This window comes from Coregonus clupeaformis, chromosome 34, assembly GCF_020615455.1.
Source record: "Coregonus clupeaformis isolate EN_2021a chromosome 34, ASM2061545v1, whole genome shotgun sequence".
Classification (NCBI taxonomy): Eukaryota; Metazoa; Chordata; class Actinopteri; order Salmoniformes; family Salmonidae; genus Coregonus; species Coregonus clupeaformis.
The window spans coordinates 14,584,247-14,606,746 of NC_059225.1; the positions used below are offsets into that span (position 1 = coordinate 14,584,247).

Here is a 22,500-nt window from a genome sequence, read left to right on the forward strand (position 1 = left end):
ACTCACTATGTAAGGGATAATCAACGAGGGGCTATGCGTTCTATGGAAAATAAAGTATGATGTGGAACTGACCTTCCACGGAGTTGCATTATTTTCCAGAGAATGCAAAGAGCAATGAGTTGATTATCCTTTTTATACAATGGCTATAATTTAACACATTTGCCGCTAGAAATTTGTTCATTTACAGTTAGAAATGTGTTCAACATCCACTGAAATAGGTAGCAAGTTGACTAGATAGCTACAGTAGTTGCCTTGGTAACCAACAAGCAGATTTGCTAGTTTAGCTAACCAAATCATCAGTTCTAGCTTGCTATTATGAAAATCTAATTCAACAATGCCAATAATGTTTTCAATTCTACTTTTGCTTGCAAAAGTGGTTAAAACATAGAACATGTAAGAATGAACTACAGCCATTGAATTGTACTATGCTGAAATAACACATACTCTAGAATTCCCTTCAAGCCAATCAGAAACGAGAATTCAACAATGCCATGGTAATTTACATTTACATTTTAGTCATTTAGCAGACGCTCTTATCCAGAGCGACTTACAGGAGCAATTAGGGTTAAGTGCCTTGCTCAAGGGCACATCGACAGATTTTTCACCTAGTTGGCTCGGGGATTAGAACCAGCGACCTTTCGGTTACTGGCACAACGCTCTTAACCACTAAGCTACCTGCCGCCCGTAGTAAGGGATGATCAATGTGGGGCTATGCATCCTATGGAATATAATGAACAACGTGGAAGGTGTGTTCCACAATGCACTACACTCTAAAAATTAGGGGTTCAACAAGGGTTCTTCTAAGATCCTTAAAGTTCTTTGAAGAACCTTATGGTTCTTGGCACTGAAAATTGCCCCCAAATAGTTCTTCCAAGAACCCCATAGGAGGTGGCATTCATCGAGGAACCTCCTTAGTGGGTGGGGGTTCTTGCAGGAACCTAACTGTTCTTCCAAGAACCCCATAGGAGGTGGGGTTCATCGAGGAACCTCCTTAGTTGGTGGGGGTTCTTGCAGGAACCTAACTGTTCTTCCAAGAACCCCATAGGAGGTGGGGTTCATCGAGGAACCTCCTTAGTTGGTGGGGGTTCTTGCAGGAACCTAACTGTTCTTCCAAGAACCCCATAGGAGGTGGGGTTCATCGCTGAACCTCCTTAGTGGGTGGGGGTTCTTGCAGGAACCTAACTGTTCTTCCAAGAACCCCATAGGAGGTGGGGTTCATCGAGGAACCTCCTTAGTGGGTGGGGGTTCTTGCAGGAACCTAACTGTTCTTCCAAGAACCCCATAGGAGGTGGGGTTCATCGAGGAACCTCCTTAGTTGGTGGGGGGTTCTTGCAGGAACCTAACTGTTCTTCCAAGAACCCCATAGGAGGTGGGGTTCATCGAGGAACCTCCTTAGTGGGTGGGGGTTCTTGCAGGAACCTAACTGTTCTTCCAAGAACCCCATAGGAGGTGGGGTTCATCGAGGAACCTCCTTAGTGGGTGGGGGTTCTTGCAGGAACCTAACTGTTCTTCCAAGAACCCCATAGGAGGTGGGGTTCATCGAGGAACCTCCTTAGTTGGTGGGGGTTCTTGCAGGAACCTAACTGTTCTTCCAAGAACCCCATAGGAGGTGGGGGTTCATCGAGGAACCTCCTTAGTGGGTGGGGGTTCTTGCAGGAACCTAACTGTTCTTCCAAGAACCCCATAGGAGGTGGGGTTCATCGAGGAACCTCCTTAGTGGGTGGGGGTTCTTGCAGGAACCTAACTGTTCTTCCAAGAACCCCATAGGAGGTGGGGTTCATCGAGGAACCTCCTTAGTTGGTGGGGGCTCTTGCAGGAACCTAACTGTTCTTCCAAGAACCCCATAGGAGGTGGGGTTCATCGAGGAACCTCCTTAGTTGGTGGGCTTTCTTGCAGGAACCTAACTGTTCTTCCAAGAACCCCATAGGAGGTGGGGTTCATCGAGGAACCTCCTTAGTGGGTGGGGGGTTCTTGCAGGAACCTAACTGTTCTTCCAAGAACCCCATAGGAGGTGGGGTTCATCGAGGAACCTCCTTAGTTGGTGGGGGTTCTTGCAGGAACCTAACTGTTCTTCCAAGAACCCCATAGGAGGTGGGGTTCATCGCTGAACCTCCTTAGTGGGTGGGGGTTCTTGCAGGAACCTAACTGTTCTTCCAAGAACCCCATAGGAGGTGGGGTTCATCGAGGAACCTCCTTAGTTGGTGGGGGTTCTTGCAGGAACCTAACTGTTCTTCCAAGAACCCCATAGGAGGTGGGGTTCATCGAGGAACCTCCTTAGTGGGTGGGGGTTCTTGCAGGAACCTAACTGTTCTTCCAAGAACCCCATAGGAGGTGGGGGTTCATCGAGGAACCTCCTTAGTGGGTGGGGGGTTCTTGCAGGAACCTAACTGTTCTTCCAAGAACCCCATAGGAGGTGGGGTTCATCGAGGAACCTCCTTAGTTGGTGGGGGTTCTTGCAGGAACCTAACTGTTCTTCCAAGAACCCCATAGGAGGTGGGGTTCATCGAGGAACCTCCTTAGTGGGTGGGGGTTCTTGCAGGAACCTAACTGTTCTTCCAAGAACCCCATAGGAGGTGGGGTTCATCGAGGAACCTCCTTAGTGGGTGGGGGTTCTTGCAGGAACCTAACTGTTCTTCCAAGAACCCCATAGGAGGTGGGGTTCATCGAGGAACCTCCTTAGTTGGTGGGGGTTCTTGCAGGAACCTAACTGTTCTTCCAAGAACCCCATAGGAGGTGGGGTTCATCGAGGAACCTCCTTAGTTGGTGGGGGGTTCTTGCAGGAACCTAACTGTTCTTCCAAGAACCCCATAGGAGGTGGGGTTCATCGAGGAACCTCCTTAGTGGGTGGGGGTTCTTGCAGGAACCTAACTGTTCTTCCAAGAACCCCATAGGAGGTGTGGTTCATCGAGGAACCTCCTTAGTGGGTGGGGGTTCTTGCAGGAACCTAACTGTTCTTCCAAGAACCCCATAGGAGGTGTGGTTCATCGAGGAACCTCCTTAGTTGGTGGGGGTTCTTGCAGGAACCTAACTGTTCTTCCAAGAACCCCATAGGAGGTGTGGTTCATCGAGGAACCTCCTTAGTGGGTGGGGGGTTCTTGCAGGAACCTAACTGTTCTTCCAAGAACCCCATAGGAGGTGGGGTTCATCGAGGAACCTCCTTAGTGGGTGGGGGTTCTTGCAGGAACCTAACTGTTCTTCCAAGAACCCCATAGGAGGTGTGGTTCATCGAGGAACCTCCTTAGTGGGTGGGGGTTCTTGCAGGAACCAAACTGTTCTTCCAAGAACCCCATAGGAGGTGGGGTTCATCGAGGAACCTCCTTAGTGGGTGGGGGTTCTTGCAGGAACCTAACTGTTCTTCCAAGAACCCCATAGGAGGTGGGGTTCATCGAGGAACCTCCTTAGTTGGTGGGGGTTCTTGCAGGAACCTAACTGTTCTTCCAAGAACCCCATAGGAGGTGGGGTTCATCGAGGAACCTCCTTAGTTGGTGGGGGTTCTTGTAGGAACCTAACTGTTCTTCCAAGAACCCCATAGGAGGTGGGGTTCATCGAGGAACCTCCTTAGTTGGTGGGGGTTCTTGCAGGAACCTAACTGTTCTTCCAAGAACCCCATAGGAGGTGGGGTTCATCGAGGAACCTCCTTAGTTGGTGGGGGTTCTTGCAGGAACCTAACTGTTCTTCCAAGAACCCCATAGGAGGTGGGGTTCATCGAGGAACCTCCTTAGTTGGTGGGGGGTTCTTGCAGGAACCTAACTGTTCTTCCAAGAACCCAATAGGAGGTGGGGTTCATCGAGGAACCTCCTTAGTTGGTGGGGGTTCTTGCAGGAACCTAACTGTTCTTCCAAGAACCCCATAGGAGGTGGGGTTCATCGAGGAACCTCCTTAGTGGGTGGGGGTTCTTGCAGGAACCTAACTGTTCTTCCAAGAACCCCATAGGAGGTGGGGTTCATCGAGGAACCTCCTTAGTGGGTGGGGGTTCTTGCAGGAACCTAACTGCCCAACTGAAACATTTGGATTTTAAAGGACAGCAGGTGCAGGCACTTAACTACATGTTTTAAAGATCTCCTCAATTGAAGGTAAGGTTTGTCCCTTGTATGATCTAAACTGATATTTGTTATGTTTTATGATGATACCATCTATCTTTTTATATTTGTGCAGAAAATTGACATAATTCAATGGATATCAATAAACAAAGAGGTAAGAATATGTATGTAATAAGAATATGTTGAAGGCTAGCTGTATTGGGTGCAGATGAATGAACTGCTCACTTTTGTGTCTGCAGGTATACAGATGAGGAGGCATACAAAGATATGTCTATTGGTACGTTATGCAGATCACATGCACCATCCTCCTCCCTTACCTCTTCAATGAAAATCCCATAGGCCTCTACATTATGGACAAGGTATGTGTATGAAAACCATTATCAAAACAGTTTTTTTCATTCACATTTACCACAAAAACCAAGGTACAGTGGGGAAAAAAAGTATTTAGTCAGCCACCAATTGTGCAAGTTCTCCAACTTAAAAAGATGACAGAGGCCTGTAATTTTCATCATAGGTACACGTCAACTATGGCAGACAAAATTAGAAGAAAAAAATCCAGAAAATCACATTGTAGGATTTTTAATGAATTTATTTGCAAATTATGGTGGAAAATAAGTACCGTATTTTCCGCACTATAAGGCGCACCGGAGTATAAGCCGCAGCAGCTAAATTGAATGATATTGAATGATGTGTACATATATAAGCCGCACTGGACTATAAGCCGCAGGTGTTTTAATGTTTAATTACCATATGTAAGGGTTCGTGCACAGAGGGGATTGTCGGGAAAGAGACAAACTGTCTCGCTCTCGTAATGTCTGTCTGTCTTGCTCTCGTTCTGTCTCTCGTTCTCTCTCTCGTACCACTCTCGGTTCCACTTTTACTTTTGCGCGCTACCTGTCTCACTCTTTTCCGGCCTCCAGCTTTTCCTGCTGGAGCCCGCCGCTTAAAGGTGGGGGGCGCGGACCGGTCATAGAGCCCATAGAGTTAAAGTTGGTGGACTGTAACCTGTAAAATCCATAGATTTAGGAGGTCTTCTAGTGGCCGTTAGCTGTAAAAATCCATAGATTAGCCGCACCGTTATATAAGCCGCAGGGTCTAAAAATTGGAAAAAGGCCGCGGCTTACAGTCCGAAAATTACGGTATTTGGTCAATAACAAAAGTTTCTCAATACTTTGTTATATACCCTTTGTTGGCAATGACACAGGTCAAACGTTTTCTGTAAGTCTTCACAAGGTTTTCACACACTGTTGCTGGTATTTTGGCCCATTCCTCCATGCAGATCTCCTCTAGAGCAGTGATGTTTTGGGGCTGTCGCTGGGCAACACAGACTTTCAACTCCCTCCAAAGATTTTCTATGAGGTTGAGATCTGGAGACTGGCTAGGCCACTGCAGGACCTTGAAACGCTTCTTACGAAGCCACTCCTTCGTTGCCCGGGCGGTGTGTTTGGGATCATTGTAATGCTGAAAGACCCAGCCACATTTCATCTTCAATGCCCTTGCTGATGGAAGGAGGTTTTCACTCAAAATCTCACGATACATGGCCCCATTCATTCTTTCCTTTACACGGATCAGTCGTCCTGATCCCTTTGCAGAAAAACAGCCCCAAAGCATGATGTTTCCACCCCCATGCTTCACAGTAGGTATGGTGTTCTTTGGATGCAACTCAGCATTCTTTGTCCTCCAAACATGACGAGTTGAGTTTTTACCAAAAAGTTGTATTTTGGTTTCATCTGACCATATGACATTCTCCAAATCCTCTTCTGGATCATCCAAATGCACTCTAGCAAACTTCAGACGGGCCTGGACATGTACTGGCTTAAGCAGGAGACACGCTCTGGCACTGCAGGATTTGAGTCCCTGGCGGCGTAGTGTGTTACTGATGGTAGGCTTTGTTACTTTGGTCCCAGCTCTCTGCAGGTCATTCACTAGGTCCCCCCGTGTGGTTCTGGGATTTTTGCTCACCGTTCTTGTGATCATTTTGACCCCACGGGGTGAGATCTTGCGTGGAGCCCCAGATCGAGGGAGATTATCAGTGGTCTTGTATGTCTTCCATTTCCTAATAATTGCTCCCACAGTTGATTTCTTCAAACCAAGCTGCTTACCTATTGCAGATTCAGTCTTCCCAGCCTGGTGCAGGTCTACAATTTTGTTTCTGGTGTCCTTTGACAGCTCTTTGGTCTTGGCCATAGTGGAGTTTGGAGTGTGACTGTTTGAGGTTGTGGACAGGTGTCTTTATACTGATAACAAGTTCAAACAGGTGCCATTAATACAGGTAACGAGTGGAGGACAGAGGAGCCTCTTAAATAAGAAGTTACAGGTCTGTGAGAGCCAGAAATCTTGCTTGTTTGTAGGTGACCAAATACTTATTTTCCACCATAATTTGCAAATAAATTCATTAAAAATCCTACAATGTGATTTTCTGGATTTTTTTCCCTCATTTTGTCTGTCATAGTTGACGTGTACCTATGATGAAAATTACAGGCCTCTCATCTTTTTAAGTGGGAGAACTTGCACAATTGGTGGCTGACTGAATACTTTTTTTCCCCACTGTATGAATACTGTTGTGTGCATGTTTTGTTAAACATCTGTATAATTACTATTTTTTGGATTCACAGACTTCACCCTCCCTACACCTCTGATGAATATAACAGGAAACCTGTTTGATCACCATACACTGCAAAATCATTATGGCTATGGATACGGAGAACATCAACATCAACACACCAGAGGAAATACACATTGGACTTGGGGCTCTGCTGGGAGTTGACCTCATATTTTGATTTTTTTATTCTGCTTTGCCACTAAAATCATAACAACCACTGACAACTAAAATATTATGTTATTGTTGTTATTGTTATGCGTATTATTATTAATATTATTAATTAATAATAATAGGGGGGTAGTTAAAAAATTAACCCCAAAAGGTTATTCAAAAGGTTATTTGAGGATCCATTAAAAGTTTTAAAGGGTTCTTCGAAGAACTTATAGGGGTTCCCCAACAGTTTCAATTTGAAGAACCCCTAAAGGATCCTCCAGGAACCTTTACTTTTTAGAGTGTAGCAGAGTGGAACTGACCTTCCACAGAGTTGTATTATTTTCCCGAGAACGCATAGAGCCCCGAGTTGATTATCCTTTTTATACCATGGCTATGTGTTCAGCTAGCTGGTTTACTAGATACACTATATATATAAAAGTATGTGGACACCCCTTCAAATTAGTGGATTCGGCTATTTCAGCCACACCCGTTGCTGACAGGTGTATAAATCGAGTACACAGCCATGCAATCCCCATAGACAAACATTGACAGTAGAATGGCCTTACTGAAGAGCTCAGTGACTTTCAACGTGACACCGTCACAGGATGCCACCTTTCCAACAAGTCAGTTCGTCAAATTTCTTCCCTGCTAGAGCTTCCCCGGTCAACTGTAAGTGCTGTTATTGTGAAGTGGAAACTTCTAGAAGCAACAACACCTCAGCCGCAAATGGTAGGCCACACAAGCTCACAGAACAGGACCACCGAGTGCTGAAGCGCGTAGCACGTAAAGATCGTCTGTCCTCGGTTGCAACACTCACTACCGAGTTCCAAACTGCCTCTGGAAGCAACGTCAGCATCTTCATGAAATGGGTCTCCATGGCCGAGCAGCCTCACAAGCTTAAGATCACCATGCGCAATGCCAAGCGTCAGCTGGAGTGGTGTAAAGCTCGCCGCCATTAGACTCTGGAGCTCTGGAGTGATGAATCACGCTTCACCATCTGGCAGTCCAACGGACAAATCTGGGTTTGACGGATGCCAGCAGAACGCTACCTGTCCGAATGCATAGTGCCAACTGTAAAGTTTGGTGGAGGAGGAATAATGGTCTGGGGCTGTTTTTCAAACAAACAGACTTGCTAGTTCAGCTAACCAAACCATCAGTCCTAGCTTGCTATTATGAAAATCAAATTCAACAATGCCAATAATGTTTTGAATTACACTTTTGCTCTTAAAAGCAGCTCAAACATAGAACACGTAAGAATGAACTATAGCCATTGAATTCTACCGTGCAAATATACTGTGCGTTATAGGGAAATAATGCACGCTCTAGAATGCCCTTCAAGCCAATCAGAAACAAGAATTCAACAATACCATGGTATAAACAGATATAACACAATTCTATATTCTAAATAATCACCATGCAGGCAAGCATAGAATCCAACAGCAGAACACACAATATCCAAAACACACTTTCTTGCAGACCAAACAACCGCAGAGGCCAACCTTAATGATCTGTAGCTGCACCCCCTCATCTGTCTGTGGTCCCTGGAAGCAGCCACAGATGGTCTCGATGATCCTGTCGATGAGCTTTTTGCCGGGGGCCGTGCTGTCTGGACCGCTGCCTGTCAGGTGGCCGTACGCTATCAGCTTCTACAGGACAAACACCAAACACACAGAACAACAGATAAACACTGTCTTTGGCTGAGTTTCCTTTTGCAAGTGTGAGCTCTCAATTTCTAACACGTATAGACCCAGAAGTTAATCACTGACCAAATTACGCAAGATTTTACAGAGATTAGATAAACACAACTTGTGAATTCCATTCAGAAAACACCCCATATCCTCATGAACTGCACTATGAACCAGTGTCACTGAACTTTCTATGTAAATACAACATTTCTTTATTTCAGGTCAACGTCAAATTCCAGTTAGAAATTGCACTGAAACTGAAATAACTTTAGATGACTCCAAACCGTATGTATAATTTAATATCAATATAGTCCTTAACCAAATTACCATATTTGTTTTGACATATCATTACGGTGATGGTCAGAAACATGCAGCCTAGACAGTTTTAGACACACAGGGTTCACGTCCTGACCTCCTCTGCTACTGACCTGTAAACAGTCTAGTGATGTAATGACGATGCGGGGACATTTGGACTGACATGCCAACTCAAACGGCAGGAAATACTTGTCGGCCTCTACGAAGCTGGTCTTTGATTTGATTGGCGGAAGAGTGCTGGAATCTGATTTGCTGTCTGGAGGAGGACTGGAGAGACAAATAAAAAATTAAACCAAGATCATAGTACATATTCTGTCATAATAAAAACATATCCCACATCTTAAGCAGTCTTTATTCTACCAATCACACACTACTAACATAATGTAGCAGGCGCAAAAGAAACTGGATCCCCTACATACTGGTCTTGATGAGAAGTCCCCTGTAGCTCAGTTGATAGAGCATGGAGCTTGCAACGCCAGGGTTGTGGGTTCGATTCCCACGGGGGGCCAGTATGAAAATGTATGCACTCACTAACTGTAAGGCGCTCTGGATAAGAGTGTCTGCTAAATGACTAAAATCTAAAATCTAAGAACAAAAAACTCTTCTTCACTGTTCAACCAATCCAGCAAATGTGGAGGAGGAGTTAAGATGGAGTGTCGCCTTGTTAACATCCAAAAGCGGAAATCGCTTTCCATTTCCCCTGAAAACCGGAATATCCGGTTGTTGGGGACTCAGCAGAGGCTAACACACTACTGGCAGTGTACTGTTAATGGCTTTATGCATGTTCTTTATGCAGCTCAATTTGATACACTGTAAGCAGCTAATAACTCTTATAAAGAAAGGGGGCTGCAATTAATCTACCAGTCATCTATTTTAGGAGAAGAGATCCACGATGTCATACACCTGATAATAATGCTCTCTGCTCTGTCGAGTGTGTCTTTATGCTGTCGAAAGCCTTTGTGGCCAAAATCACATCCTTGTTACTGTTGCTAAGGAATAAAACCAAGGGTAAAGCCATATTTGTGAGTGCTGTTTGTCTTTATGGATCGTAGATCTAAACCAGGGGTCCTTAGCTGTAGGTTAACACATTATAGATCTAAACCAGGGGTCCTTAGTTGTAGGTTAACACATTATAGATCTAAACCAGGGGTCCTTAGCTGTAGGTTAACACATTATAGATCTAAACCAGGGGTCCTTAGCTGTAGGTTAACACATTATAGATCTAAACCAGGGGTCCTTAGCTGTAGGCTAAAACATTATAGATCTAAACCAGGGGTCCTTAGCTGTAGGTTAACACATTATAGATCTAAACCAGGGGTCCTTAGCTGTAGGCTAAAACATTATAGATCTAAACCAGGGGTTCTTAGCTGTAGGCTAAAACATTATAGATCTAAACCAGGGGTCCTTAGCTGTAGGTTAACACATTATAGATCTAAACCAGGGGTCCTTAGCTGTAGGTTAACACATTATAGATCTATACCAGGGGTCCTTAGCTGTAGGTTAACGCATTATAGATCTAAACCAGGGGTTCTTAGCTGTAGGCTAAAACATTATAGATCTAAACCAGGGGTCCTTAGCTGTAGGTTAACACATTATAGATCTATACCAGGGGTCCTTAGCTGTAGGTTAACACATTATAGATCTAAACCAGGGGTTCTTAGCTGTAGGCTAAAACATTATAGATCTAAACCAGGGGTCCTTAGCTGTAGGTTAACACATTATAGATCTATACCAGGGGTCCTTAGCTGTAGGTTAACACATTATAGATCTAAACCAGGGGTCCTTAGCTGTAGGTTAACACATTATAGATCTAAACCAGGGGTCCTTAGCTGTAGGTTAACACATTATACAGTGAGGCAAAAAAGTATTTGATCCCCTGCTGATTTTGTATGTTTGCCCACTGACAAAGACATGATCAGTCTATAATTTTAATGGTAGGTTTATTTGAACAATGAGAGACAGAATAACAACAACAAAATCCAGAAAAACGCATGTCAAAAATGATATAAAGTGATTTGCATTTTAATGAGGGAAATAAGTATTTGACCCCTCTGCAAAACATGACTTAGTACTTGATGGAAAAACCCTTGTTGGCAATCACAGAGGTCAGACGTTTCTTGTAGTTGGCCACCAGGTTTGCACACATCTCAGGAGGGATTTTGTTCCACTCCTCTTTGCAGATCTCCAAGTCATTAAGGTTTAGCAGAAAAACACCCCCAAAGCATAATGTTTCCACCTCCATGTTTGACGGTGGAGATGGTGTTCTTGGGGTCATAGACAGCATTCCTCCTCCTCCAAACACGGCGAGTTGAGATGATGCCAAAGAGCTCGATTTTGGTCTCATCTGACCACAACACTTTCACCCAGTTCTCCTCTGAATCAATCAGATGTTCATTGGCAAACTTCAGACGGCCCTGTATATGTGCTTTCTTGAGCAGGGGGACCTTGCGGGCGCTGCATGATTTCAGTTCTTCACGGCGTAGTGTGTTACCAATTGTTTTCTTGGTGACTATGGTCCCAGCTGCCTTGAGATCATTGACAAGATCCTCCCGTGTAGTTCTGGGCTGATTCCTCACTGTTCTCATGATCATTGCAACTCCACGAGGTGAGATCTTGCATGGAGCCCCAGGCCGAAGGAGATTGACAGTTATTTTGTGTTTCTTCCATTTGTGAATAATCGCACCAACTGTTGTCACCTTCTCACCAAGCTGCTTGGCGATGGTCTTGTAGCCCATTGTGTAGGTCTACAATCTTGTCCCTGACATCCTTGGAGAGCTCTTTGGTCTTGGCCATGGTGGAGAGTTTGGAATCTGATTGATTGATTGCTTCTGTGGACAGGTGTCTTTAAAAGACACCTGGGAGCCAGAAATCTTTCTGATTGAGAGGGGGTCAAATACTTATTTCCCTAATTAAAATGCAAATCAATTTATAAAATTTTTGACATGCGTATTTCTGGATTTTGTTGTTGTTATTCTGTCTCTCACTGTTCAAACAAACCTACCATTAAAATTATAGACTGATCAGCAGGGGATCAAATACTTTTTTCCCTCAGTGTAGATCTAAACCAGGGGTCCTTAGCTGTAGGCTAAAACATTATAGATCAGAACAACCACACCCAGACTGTACGGAGCTCTGAGCCAAGGACGGAGGAAGAAGGGGGGAGAGGGGTGAAGACTGTGTTGTTTGTGTCTTGGCAGAGAGAAAGGATGACTTCAGCTTCTTTTGAGTGATTACCTCGCAGAGTGCAGTGGGACACGGGATAGAGACAGAGAGAGAGAGAGAGAGAGAGAAAGAGAGAGAGAGAGAGAGAGAGAGAGAGGACCGAGAGAGAGAGGACAGAGAACGAGAAGGACAGAGAGAGAGAGAGAGTGAGAGAGTGAAAGAAAGGACAGAGAAAGAGAGAGAGAAAGGACAGAGAGAAAGAGAGAGAGAGAGACACAGAGAGACAGAGGGGAAAAGGAGGAGAAGAGGAAGCGTACAGAATTTTGAGAGACGATGCAACAATGTTGTTTTGAATGGAAATGTCCATTCTACTTCTGCTAATTCTATGAGTCATGAGTCACTGTGTCCCTCCCTGCTTAGCATGCGTTCTCCCCTCTAATAAGCAACATACAGGATTAGCCTGCTCATATTCATAATTTACATCAAATGGGGTTAAGCATCTATGGAGACTAGAATGCTAACACTACATTTTCAGCTAGCGTTGCTTCTGCTTCTACAATTGTTGACACCTTTTGGCTTACAGAAGATCCTTGGGAATAAGTGATGCTATGGGTGATTTTTAGTACTTTTCTAAAACCCGAAGGCCAGGGCAGCTTTGCGAAAGGTTGGGTAAGGTGTCTGTATATAAATTCCCTACTTCACTCACTCCTCCCCCACCTAAAGACAATTTGGGCAGGGCATTTGTGAGAGGAAGCTTAAATACCCAAATACCCGTGTCTGAATACCCAAATCTTAGTAGGCCGTTTGAGTATGCGAAAAAAAGAATGTTTAATAGTATGCAACGTTTCGAAAATCGATCTATACTTTACAGTGGGGAAAAAAAGTATTTAGTCAGCCACCAATTGTGCAAGTTCTCCCACTTAAAAAGATGAGAGAGGCCTGTAATTTTCATCATAGGTACACGTCAACTATGACAGACAAAATGAGAAAAGAAAATCCAGAAAATCACATTGTAGGATTTTTAATGAATTTATTTGCAAATGATGGTGGAAAATAAGTATTTGGTCAATAACAAAAGTTTCTCAATACTTTGTTATATACCCTTTGTTGGCAATGACACAGGTCAAACGTTTTCTGTAAGTCTTCACAAGGTTTTCACACACTGTTGCTGGTATTTTGGCCCATTCCTCCATGCAGATCTCCTCTAGAGCAGTTATGTTTTGGGGATGTCGCTGGGCAACACGGACTTTCAAATCCCTCCAAAGATTTTCTATGGGGTTGAGATCTGGAGACTGTCGAGGCCACTCCAGGACCTTGAAATGCTTCTTACGAAGCCACTCCTTCGTTGCCCAGGCGGTGTGTTTGGGATCATTGTCATGCTGAAAGACCCAGCCACGTTTCATCTTCAATGCCCTTGCTGATGGAAGGAGGTTTTCACTCAAAATATCACGATACATGGCCCCATTCATTCTTTCCTTTACACGGATCAGTCGTCTTGGTCCCGTTGCAGAAAAACAGCCCCAAAGCATGATGTTTCCACCCCCATGCTTCACAGTAGGTATGGTGTTCTTTGGATGCAACTCAGCATTCTTTGTCCTCCAAACACGACGAGTTGAGTTTTTACCAAAAAGTTATATTTTGGTTTCATCTGACCATATGACATTCTCCCAATCCTCTTCTGGATCATCCAAATGCACTCTAGCAAACTTCAGACGGGCCTGGACATGTGCTGGCTTAAGCAGGGGGACACGTCTGGCACTGCAGGATTTGAGTCCCTGGCGCGTAGTGTGTTACTGATGGTAGGCTTTGTTACTTTGGTCCCAGCTCTCTGCAGGTCATTCACTAGGTCCCCCCGTGTGGTTCTGGGATTTTTGCTCACCGTTCTTGTGATCATTTTGACCCCACGGGGTGAGATCTTGCGTGGAGCCCCAGATCGAGGGAGATTATCAGTGGTCTTGTATGTCTTCCATTTCCTAATAATTGCTCCCACAGTTGATTTCTTCAAACCAAGCTGCTTACCTATTGCAGATTCAGTCTTCCCAGCCTGGTGCAGGTCTACAATTTTGTTTCTGGTGTCCTTTGACAGCTCTTTGGTCTTGGCCATAGTGGAGTTTGGAGTGTGACTGTTTGAGGTTGTGGACAGGTGTCTTTTATACTGATAACAAGTTCAAACAGGTGCCATTAATACAGGTAATGAGTGGAGGACAGAGGAGCCTCTTAAAGAAGAAGTTACAGGTCTGTGAGAGCCAGAAATCTTGCTTGTTTGTAGGTGACCAAATACTTATTTTCCACCATAATTTGCAAATAAATTCATTAAAAATCCTACAATGTGATTTTCTGGATTTTTTTCCTCAATTTGTCTGTCATAGTTGACGTGTACCTATGATGAAAATTACAGGCCTCTCTCATCTTTTTAAGTGGGAGAACTTGCACAATTGGTGGCTGACTAAATACTTTTTTCCCCCACTGTATCTCCCTCACTAACTTTAAGCATCAGTTGTCAGAGCACCTTACCGATCACTGCACCTGTACACAGCCCATCTGAAATTAGCCCACCCAACTACCTCATCCCCATATTGTTATTTATTTTGCTCATTTGCACCCCAGTATCTCTATTTGCACATCATCTCTTGCACATCTATCATTCCAGTGTTAATACTAATTGTAATTATTTTGCACTATGGCCTATTTATTACCTTACCTCCATAACTTGCTACATTTGCACACACTGTATATATATTTTCTGTTGTATTTTTGACTTTGTTTTGTTTTACCCCATATGTAACTCTGGTTGTTGTTTTTATCGCATAGCTTTGCTTTATCTTGGCCAGGTCGCAGTTGTAAATGAGAACTTGTTCTCAACTGGCTTACCTGGTTTAGGTGCCTTTTGACAAACTCCAAGCGGGCTGTCATGTGCCTTTTACTGAGGAGTGGCTTCCGTCTGGCCACTCTACCATAAAGGCCTGATTGGTGGAGTGCTGCAGAGATGGTTGTCCTTCTGGAAGGTTTTCCCATCTCCACAGAGGAACTCTGGAGCTCTGTCAGAGTGACCATCGTGTTCTTGGTCACATCCCTGACCAAGGCCCTTCTCCCCCGATTGCGCAGTTTGGCCGGGCGGCCAGCTCTAGGAAGAGTCTTGGTGGTTCCAAACTTCTTCCATTTAAGAATGATGGATGCCACTGTGTTCTTGGGGACCTTCAATGCTGTAGGCAATTTTTGGTACACTTCCCCAGAACTGTGCCTTGACACAATCCTGTCTCGGAGCTCTACGGACAATTCCTTCAACCTCATGGCTTGGTTTTTGCTCTGACATGCACTGTCAACTGTGGGACCTTATATAGACAGGTGTGTGCCTTTACAAATCATGTCCAATCAATTGAATTTACCAAAGGTGGACTCCTATCAATTTGTAGCAACATCTCAAGGATTATCAATGGAAACAGGATGCACCTGAGCTCAATTTTGAGTCTCATAGCAAAGGGTCTGAATACTTATGTAAATAAGGTATCTGTTTTTTATTTTTTATACATTTGCAAAAAAATCAAAAAACTGTTTTTCGCTTTGTCATTATGGGGTATTGTGTGTAGAATGATGAGGACATTTTAATATTTAATCCATTTCAGAATAAGGCTGTAACGTAACAAAATGTGGAAAAAATTAAAGGGGTATGAATATTTTCCGAATGCACTGTAGTACCAAGATCACAAAATCTTTGCCTATTTATTGAGGAACCAGACAGCCCTTTTCATTGTTTTGTCTACAACACATTTTGATTATGTAACAATAAATGTTAACAACAAATTCCAAATGCAAGCTTCATAACTCAATTATCCATTTCAAGCAATTTTGACATACCAAAGACCTATACTAGTAATTGTTGCTTGATGCCCCATTGCTGGTGAGCATGCAAAGTAAACAATTAATATTCTTGATCACCAAACAATTCTTTAGCTGCATATTTATTTATGTCAGTCCTCTCTCCCTACAATTTGACGTTTGCGCTGCACCGATTCTATCGCTGTACAGCAAATCAGCAATCTGTTTGCACACAGGTGATGCATTTTCAAAAAGCAAGATACAGAAATAAACTGCGTTTTACACCTTCATTTTGAGTCTACATCAACTAGGGATAACATGTCACATTTTGACTTCTCTGGAGTCCAGAGCCTGCAGGATCATACAGCCTACCTGTATGCAGCGGGGGTTGCAGGATTGGATGGAAAGCATGATCTGTCTGTATTTTTCTATTTTTCTTTCTCACAAATATCGTAAATAATTTTCCAGAATATGTTACGCCTTCATCCCATAGGTACATGTTACAGCTATCTTTAGACATACAGTACCACCACTGAGGCATATAATTATAACCCACAAAAACTAGACATACCTGAAATTGGAAAATGATCAATGAAATCACCAGCCTATTGTTCTGGCGAAGATGAGTCCGTAGCAGATTGCTAAACTGAATTTGATATGGATAATATTAACGTAGGTAGGCTACTTTGCTTTTGCCAGGCAAAACCGGAGAAAATTAAACAAGTGCTTTCTGGTCACTAATCTGGATGACTGGTCATCGGTCAACAGTCAAGACGCGCAAGTTTTTGGTTCTGAAGCACAGATTACAAGAATTTGGTGCAATGCCGTAGGCCTATGATAGTAACCAGATCGAATAAACAAAGGCATAAATATAAAATACAAATTATAGGTTATATCTAGCCTATTAAAATATGTATGAATTTTGTATGTATTTTCCCCATCAAATTTCACATTTGCGACCCCCCAAAAACCTTCTCACTGCGCTACTGTAGGTCATCCAACTTATGTTGATTGACAGTTTGCTGGTCCAATCGTTTCACTAGCCAATCAGTTTTTTTTTTTGCAAGTGAGATACTGTCTCTGGCTGCATGAAGAGTAGCCTAATCCACAGAGACTATGTGCCACAAAATGATTGACAAAACGTTACAAAATCTGGCCAGATAATTTCAATTCATTAGTTTCAAATCTAAATCGAGTCCTGAGTTTAAGTCAAGTCTCAAGTTGTTTTATTTTCTATCAAGTCAAGTCATCAAATTTGTGACTCGAGTCAGACTTGAGTCCAAACCTCTGGTACATAGTATGCAGTTTAAGTATGTAGTACGCTAGTATGGGTATTTGGACACAGACAGTTTCTCTACCACCTCCCTCTACCCACCCCCTCACCGACCACAGGGGTCTCGTTTGGGCTGAGCTAGCAGAGCTGGCACATAGAACATGCTGATCCAGCCCTGATCATCCAGTCCTGCTGTGGGATTCTCGAGGGGGAGAGAGAAAGAGAGAGGGAGGGAAAGGAGTGGCACTCATGGTACATTTCATTCCACTGACCCAGTTACCAGGCAGCAAAGCTCCACAAACACAAACTTACACGCAAACTCTCCCTCTCCCAGGCGAAAGCTAGCCTACTTTGAGTGTATGTACTGACATGTATGTGTAACTGTTAAATACAGACACAAACACACACACTACATGTTAATGTATGTAAATGGTAGTATTTTGTCTGTAATGTCTTTTTCTCTGTGTCAGACCCCTGTAAGTCTAGCTGTCACCATTGGCGTCGGCTAATGGGGATCCTAATAAAAAATAGAAATCTCTCTCTCCCTCCCAGGCTAGAGCCAGGCACTAGGCAGGGGTCCATTAATGACAGGGAGAATAGCTTTTAGAAGTAGACCAGGCTGAGACAAACAAAAACACACTGGAGGCCACACACACACACACACACCCTTTATACTGAACTCAAGGGCAAGCAAAAGGAAACAAGAAAATCACCAAAATTAACCAGGATGTATTTATTTTTCTTTTGTAAGATATTATTTATTTGAATTTTTGTTTACAATACAAAACATCCACATACAAACGACAACATACAGACGCACACAAACATCCACAACATCACCCCTGCCCGGACCCACCTGCTCACACCCCCATCTCTAGTGCCTGCATCACTCTCCACCACATGGCCTCAAACTGCACCATTTTGTTTCTCTCCGTCGCCCATGCACGTTCAACATTTAGATAATAAAGCATTTCACCTTTCCATTGTGTTTATGATGGAGGATTTGTTGATTTCCAGTTTGTAAGTATAAGTTTTTTCAAGATGATTGACGAGAAAAGTATCGTCCAACCCATCGGGTATCTCACTCCACCCTCATATGCCATGTCTTGAAATATGCAGACAGACGGATTAAAAGTAAATTTACATTTTAACACTTCTGACAGCCAACTTTCTAGCTCCGCCCATAACCTTTGGACTTTATAGCATCCCCAGAAGGCATGGATTATTGAATCACTGTTAGTTTTACACTTCAGACATGACTCTGCCGTTGTGCTGTAGAATCTCTGAATTTTGTCTCTTGTATAATCAATTCTATACATTAGTTTATACTGGATTAAGTGTACATTTAAGTTTACTGTAGATCCGTTAGTTATGTTCCAACATTCCCTCCACCTTGTGCCAATATCCAGTAGTTTCTTTTTTTTCTCCTAAGAGTGTCAGCTGAATGGGCTCTCTCAAATCAATACATTTCTTGATATGAAACGTTTAAGTTGCATGCATTTCAACATATCTACAATTGCTTTTTATTTCTGTCATGGAAATAAATGTATTTCCTATTACTAAGTCATTTACGGTTTTCTATGTCTTTAGTTTTCCATGTGGACCAATTTATCTGTGAATTCTGAAAAGCTATCCAAGGATTGTTCAATAGGGTTGTGTTTTTAGGGATTGATATTGGTTCTTGTAGAATACGTTTAATTTTCTTCCATATTGTTATAGCGTTCTTAAGTATGAAGTTGTTAATGTTCTTAGCTTTATCCTTAGACACGTAACAAGATTCTGGGGATGAGCATGCACATCTTCAATATGTACCCATTGTTCCTCTTTAGTACATTTAACAATATGTCGCAAGTAAATGCCCTGGGTGGCGAGTGATACAAAGTCTGGAAGGTTAAAACCACCCGTCTGACTTAGGAAGATGCAAAACTTTCCTTTGTGTTCTATGAGTTTTATTTTCCCATATAAAGTCTTATGACCAAGTATACTTTTTTAATGAACGTCTTCGGTAGGGTAATTGGTATTACCGAGAATAAATCTAAAAACTTTCAGAGCCATGCCATTCTGAAGAGATTTATTCTACCTGTAAGATTTATGGAAAAATGGTTCCATTTAATTAGATCTGCTTTCATATTGTTGAGCAATGGGATAAAGTTACCTTTATACACTACCGGTCAAAAGTTTTAGAACACCTACTCATTCAAGTATTTTTCTTTATTATTACTATTTTCTACATTGTAGAATAATAGTGAAGACATCAAAACTATGAAATAACACATTTGGAATCATGTAGTAACCAAAAAAAGTGTTAAAATATATTTGGATTTGTTTATATTTGTCACATCTCCTCCCGTTGCTCCCCTCCAGCGCTCTGATTCGCCGGTCTACTGAGCCACCGGTCTGAGCGCACCACCTCGGCAACACCGGAATGGAAACCCAACGCACCATAATCACCTCCAGCGCACCTGCACCTCATCACCACCCCTATACAGCCCTGGACTGTTCAGTGTTGTGTTGTGTGTGATTGTTAGTGTCATGTCGTGTACTCGCTCTTTGTTGTTCTCTTGCTCAGTGTTAAGTAAACCTTTACATTGTTGATTCCTGCGTCTGCGTCCTGCCTCTTCGTATCCTCAGTACTCGTCACAATATTTGAGATTCTTCAAATAGCCAACCTTTGCCTTGATGACAGCTTTGCACACTCTTGGCATTCTCTCAACCAGCTTCACTTGGAATGCTTTTCCAACAGTCTTGAAGGAGTTCCCACATATGCTGAGCACTTGTTGGCTGCTTTTCCTTCACTTTGCGGTCCGACTCATCCCAAACCATCTCAATTTGGTTGAGGTCGGGGGGTTGTGGAGGCCAGGTCATGTGATGCAGGACTCCATCACTCTCCTTCTAGGTAAAATAGCCCAGGTCATTGTCCTGTTGAAAAAGAAATGATAGCCCCACTAAGCCCAAACCAGATGGGATGGCGTATCGCTGCAGAATGCTGTGGTAGCCATGCTGGTTAAGTGTGCCTTGAATTCTAAATAAATCACAGACAGTGTCACCAGCAAAGCACACCCACACCATCACACCTCCATCTCCATGCTTTACGGCAAGAAATACACATGCGTTGATCATCTGTTCACCCACACCGCGTCTCACAAAGACAAGGCGGTTGGAACCAAAAATCTCCAATTTGGACTCCAGACCAAAGGACACATTTCCACCGGTCTAATATCCATTGCTCATGTTTCTTGGCCCAAGCAAGTCTCTTCTTCTTATTGGTGTCCTTTAGTAGTGGTTTCTTTGCAGCAATTTGACCATGAAGGCCTGATTCACACAGTCCCCTCTGAACAGTTGATGTTGAGATATGTCTGTGACTTGAACTCTGTGAAGCATTTATTTGGGCTGCAATTTCTGAGGCTGGTAACTCTAATGAACTTATACTCTGCAGCAGAGGTAACTCTGGGTCTTCCATTCCTGTGGCGGTCCTCATGAGAGTTTCATTATAGTGTTTGATGGGTTTTGCGACTGCACTTAAAGAAACTTTCAAAGTTCTGTATTGATTGACCTTCATGTCTTAAAGTAATGATGGACCGTCGTTTCTCTTTGCTTATTTCAGCTGTTCTTGCCATTATATGGACTTGGTCTTTTACCAAATAGGGCTATTTTCTGTATTACACCCCCCTCCTATCTTGTCACAACACAACTGATGGGCTCAAACACATTAAGAAGGAAAGAACTTCCACAAATTAACTTTTAAGAAGGCACACCTGTTAATTGAAATTCATTCCAGGTGACTACCTCATGAAGCTGGTTGAGAGAATGCCAAGAGTGTGCAAAGCTGTCATGAAGGCAAAAGGTGACTATTTGAAGAATCTCAAATATAAAATATATTTTGATTTGTTTAACACTATTTTGGTTACTACATGATTCCATATGTGTTATTTCATAGTTTTGATGTCTTCGCTATTATTCTACAATGTAGAACATAGTAAAAATAAAGAAAAACCCTTGAATGAGTAGGTGTTCTAAAACCTTTGACCGGTAGTGTATTCTAAGTATTTGATATTTTTTGTGGTGCACTTATAGGATTGCTGTAGAGATCATGAGTTATTCTTTTTATTTTTCCTATTGCCATTATTTCGTTTTTTTCCACGTTAATTTTTCTATCCTGAGATTTTTACGTATTCTGAAAATATATATATATATATATATATATTTTTTTATCTTTATTTAACTAGGCAAGTCAGTTAAGAACAAATTCTTATTTAAAATGACGGCCTACACCGGCCAAACCCGGACGATGCTGGGCCATTTGTGCGCAGCCGTATGGGGCAAGGCGGGCATTGAATTTTCAATATTGGTCAGGTATATCAGGAGATCATCTGCAAATAAGTTTAGTTTACATTCATGTTTACTAATACTGATACCTGTTACATTTCGGTCCTGTCTAATTCTTTCTGTAAGAGGTTCAATTGCCAGTGCAAACAGGAGGGGGGAGAGAGGACATCCTTGTCTTGTGCCCCTTTCTAAAGCAATTTCATCAGATAATGTATTATTTGTGTATATTTTTGCTTTAGGATATTTATAATATTTTTATTAAATGTATTATTTCAGCTGGAAAGTTTTTAGAAAAGGCCATTCACAACAGCCATTATAGATACATCTATATCTTGTTTTTTTTTGTGTATTGTATTAAACTGAAACATGTTTTTGTATTTGTTTGTAAGTGTCTTTTTTTAATAAACCTTGTTTGATTGATATGTATTAAGTCTGGTAAGACTTTTGCCATTCTATTGCTTATGAGCTTTGTTATTATTTTATTGTCACAATTTATTAAACTTATGGGTCTTTTAATCAGCAGGGGACTCTCCAGATCTTTAAAATATTCACGCGGGATTTAACCAGGATATATTTATGTGAAACTTAATTAAAATCAACTTACCTTAATTTTTCAGACTCCTCCTTTATTTCCTCTGAAAGAGAGAGAGAAAGAGAGGGGGGGGGGAAACAGTTAGAAACATTGATATAACAGCCAAAGGGGAGAGTAAATTCTGCAGTATTTTACTAAACTAATGACACCATTGGGAATAGCAGATAGCAGGCCCTGGCAGCGATAAGGAGCCTGCACCTAGCTGATCTATCTTCTCTCGCTCTTCTCCACGGCTCCTAGTGAATGTCTGAAGAGTCAGAGTGAAGTGTTAATAAATGCTCTAAGAGGATAAGAACCTCTTAGGACAAGGATTGGCAAGAAGAACCCTTCAACTTCTGTATGCATGCTGTTAATAGAGTGAAATTCTCAAAGGGATACACACACTTACATGCGCACCCACTCACGTTCACACACGCACCTAACAGTCTTGCTTCCGTCCCTCTCCTTACCCCAACCTGGACTCGAACCAGGACCCTCTGCACACATCGACAACAGTTACCCATGAAGCTTTGTTCCCTATTGCTCCACTAAAACCT

General features: G+C 42.7%; 1 protein-coding gene across 5 annotated transcripts in view; it reads right to left on the reverse strand.

The window, feature by feature from the left end:
- The window catches only part of LOC121549861 (brefeldin A-inhibited guanine nucleotide-exchange protein 1), a 113,576-nt gene that overhangs the window by 35,432 nt on the left and 55,644 nt on the right, over window positions 1-22,500 (reverse strand). For all 5 annotated transcript variants that reach the window (XM_041861810.2, XM_041861808.2, XM_041861807.2 and 2 more), the window contains exons 2-4: window positions 21,977-22,007; window positions 8,909-9,062; window positions 8,295-8,441 (exon numbers count right to left, since the gene is read on the reverse strand). In XM_041861810.2, the coding sequence (XP_041717744.2) occupies window positions 8,295-8,441; window positions 8,909-9,062; window positions 21,977-22,007 (332 nt within the window). The remainder of the gene's footprint in view (window positions 1-8,294; window positions 8,442-8,908; window positions 9,063-21,976; window positions 22,008-22,500) is intronic.